Below are 3,725 nucleotides of genomic sequence, written 5' to 3'. Positions count from 1 at the left end.
AAAAAAAAAAAAAAAAAAAAAAAGTGTTTCCCGCGTTTTCAATTTTTTCAAGTTTTACACTGAAAACGCCCAAAACGACAAAAAAGTCGTTTTGTGTTTTCTTCACAAATTTTTTTCGTTTTCGAAAACGTTTTCGAAAACGGGAAAGAGAACACGTTTTCACCGTTTTGAAAAATCGAAAACAAAAAACGACCCGAAAACGGTAAAGAGAACGGGGCCTAAGATTTGAGGGTTTTCTTACAGCATCTTGATCAATATTTTTCCCGCTTTTATCTTGAACAGCAGCCGGAAGACGGAATTCATGCATCTGCCAGTCGGTTTTTGTGCCTTTTCCGGCACTTCCGCGATAGTACACCAAAGATTTCTTCAGCCCAATGCAGTCACGGCCATCGCTACCGGAAGAATATATTGGTCTGTCAATACCAGTGGCTTTCCAAAACCCAGAACCTGTCACTCTATTGGGTCTAATGCTGTTCCTATATTTTCTTCCTCTTTTGCAAAAGAAGTACCACTCCTTGTCTCCCATGTTATTTGCTTCTGATTATCCAGCAAAAATGGAAAACGTCACTAATTCTCCCTAACAAACGAACCAATAAAAAATCGAAACCCCTTTTGGGCATCTACTTGAACTGATACTATTCATGCAAAATTAAGCAAATTATTGAAGATGAAAAAAGGGAAAGAAGATGATTACATACTTGGAAGATCCCATGGATCGTACTTGTAGATATCCATTTGTTGGATGAGTTCAACACTAATTGGTATCTCTTCAACTTTCCTTTGAAGATAAAAATTGACAAGTTCTTCGTCTGTGGGATGAAACCGAAATCCGGGAAGTGAAACTGAAACATCTTCTTCTTTATCTTGACCCGTAATTTTTATGCTCATATTTTCCACTTCCATGGTTTCAAGTTTACGCTTTGATAATATATATATATAAAGGGAAGAGGGTTTGAAGGGGATCGCTGTGTATTTGGTCAAGCCATGAGTTTTGAAGATGCCCAAGTCGTCCAATTTGCTCGCCACATTCGTCACAAAGATGACATTTGAAGATGGAAAAATTTGCAGTTTGCATCTTGCATTTTTCTAATGGGTAATTCGTAGATAACATTCTTACCTTTCATTATTATTATTGTGAAAAATATCCTTACTTTTTATTTTTTGGTATTTTTACTCTTATTTTTCACCTTTCATTGCAAAAATGTTATTTTCATCAATTTTCTCAATTAAAAATTGTGAAATGACAAATATACTCACCTATTTAAATTTTAAAAAAAAATTAATTGCAATCATAGTCCCAAATTTTATTTTATTTTATTTTTTAAAAAAAAGTGCAAACAAGTCAAAAATAAATTAGCAAAAGGTTAATTAGCACATTATGTCCCTACATTTTATTGTTATTTTGAAAAATATCATTACCTTTTATTTATTGGCATTTTCACCCTTAATTACACATTTGATTGCACAAACCATCATTTTAATCAATTTTCTTAATAAAAAACTGTGAAACAACGAATATACCCTCATATTTAAATAAAAAAATAAAAAATAAAGAACAAATTGTAATGATAACCATAATTAAAAAAAAAAAAAAAAAAGAAGAGCATACGAGTTTCAAATAATTTATTAAAAAATTAGAAATTAATTTGTTTAAAAAAATTGCAAACAAGTACCAAATAAATTATTAAAAATGAAAAAAATAAAAAGTATAAATGAGTCTCAAATAAATTATTTTAAAAATTAGAAATGAAAAAAAAATTCATTTTTTACTTAAATAGAAGGGTATATTCATTATTTCATAGCTTTTGTTGAGAAAATGGATAAAAATGATAGATTGCATAATTAAATGTGTAATTGAGGATGAAAAGACGAAAAAAAATGAAAGGTAGTGTGATTTTATTATTATTATTATTATTATTTTTACAATAATAACGAAAGGTATGGATATTATATGCTAATTACCCTTTTAATAATTTAGTTGGACTCGTTTACACCTTTTTGAAAAGAGTAATGCTATTTGCACTCACTCAAGTCACATATACACCACATAGGACGACTGTGATAGTGAGCGACTGCAAATAACATTATTTTAAACAAAATAAGAGATTATGATTACAATTAGTTTTTTCTTTATTCTTTTTGTTTTATTTAAATAGAGAGATATATTCATTATTTCACAACTTTTAATTGAGAAAATTGATGAAAATGATTTTTTGCGCAATGAAAAGTAAAAAAAAAAATACGGTGAAAATGTCAAAAAATAGAATTTACAGACGTTTTCTACAATAAAAATGAGAGGTAAAAACGTTTTATGCTAATAACTCTTTTTTTTTTTAATTTCTCGTGTTTGAAGTAACATGAAGCTGTGAAGGGATGAGACCTTACCAAATAAAAGGTACGTGGAATTCACAATCCTACTAAATAATTATCAAAATTCATTTTTATTAATGCAAGCATTTCAGTTTTTCGACCACACATTTTCTCATTTTCTAGTGATAAATTATCTCACAATGTTGTCTTAAGACTCTGATAAAATATTTATTCACTAGGTGGACAAGATATGATCCAATAGTTGTCAATATTAACTAAACTAATGTAACACCGATCATAAACAAAATTTTAATATATAAAAAATGCTTACTCTATACTATATCGAATCAAGATAAATGTATCTAATTATTTAGTTCTTGTTTGATTCTTATTTTTTAAAATTTATTTTTAACCACATATTTTATAGAATCCACGATTATTAACTTTTCAATCACATATGTTTTCAACTTTTATCAAAATCTATTAAAAATCTGATTTTTAACTAAACATATAGGGGCTTAAATGTAAGTAAGTAGTAATCTAATCCTCCACCAAAAATTAAAAAAATAAAATAAAATGAAATATAGAAAAAATGACAAGTCTTTGTACAACTTGATTGCAAACGTGACGTGTATATCATGGTACAAAAGAAAGTGAATTGTGACTTTATGGTTGTTTCTAGAGGAAGAAGAAAAGCAACCCTACTATGTAATTTATTCTCTCTGTTTTAATAATAATAATTAGTATGTTCGATTTCTTGATCAATTTAGACTTTCTAGAATGATAACTTATCTCAATAATTTTAATTTAAGGAAAATTATTTCATAATATGAAAATTCATAACCAAAATTATTATTTATAAGGATGACGAACTTATTAAAACTCAACTAAATCAATTTTATTAAGTCCAAAAAAATTGTTTGATTGATAAAAAAGTAAAAGAAATTATTAATTGGTTTTTTCACTTAGTTTTATAATGATCACTTTTGATTATTAGGATTATTATTATTTTTCACTTTTAAGTAGGAGTAGTAGTAAAGCTTCTTAAACGTGTCTTAACTGTATGCTTGTTGCAATAATCTCGTAGTTTTACCTTGATAAGTTAATATTATTAAAATGAATAATAATTCAAGGTTCAAAATGCAATTTTTTTATTTTTATTTTTTATATTTAAACGGACGGTGGTGTGAAATTTGACATAAATTAATAACCTTACGACCAAGAGCATAATTTCCAGGAAAAATAAAAAATAAAAATAAAAATCCTTAAATCTGGAACAGTGTTTGTAGAAATTCTGAAAGGATTGTAGAGGCACAAATAATCTCGTGCTTGACTTTTTAGCCGGCCGAGAGTCAATTACCTACTACCCTAGACCAAAAAGAAATAAAGGAAGAATTGGAAAGTTCGAAGTACTT

General features: G+C 27.7%; 1 protein-coding gene across 1 annotated transcript in view; it reads right to left on the bottom strand.

Annotated features, from left to right (window-relative positions):
* LOC111407110 (transcription factor JUNGBRUNNEN 1-like) overlaps window positions 1-939 on the bottom strand; it is a 1,875-nt gene extending 936 nt beyond the window's left edge. Inside the window, exons 1-2 of the mRNA XM_023036417.1 lie at window positions 699-939; window positions 242-537 (exon numbers count right to left, since the gene is read on the bottom strand). Coding sequence (XP_022892185.1) covers window positions 242-537; window positions 699-903 — 501 coding nt within the window. The 5' untranslated portion in view covers window positions 904-939. The remainder of the gene's footprint in view (window positions 1-241; window positions 538-698) is intronic.
* Between the last annotated feature and the right edge of the window lie 2,786 nt (window positions 940-3,725).

The sequence above is a fragment of the Olea europaea genome, chromosome 13 (genome assembly GCF_002742605.1).
Source record: "Olea europaea var. sylvestris chromosome 13, O_europaea_v1, whole genome shotgun sequence".
NCBI classification, from domain to species: domain Eukaryota; kingdom Viridiplantae; phylum Streptophyta; class Magnoliopsida; order Lamiales; family Oleaceae; genus Olea; species Olea europaea.
The sequence above is the reverse complement of the archived record's forward strand: the minus strand, read 5'-3'. Positions and strand labels throughout refer to the sequence as shown.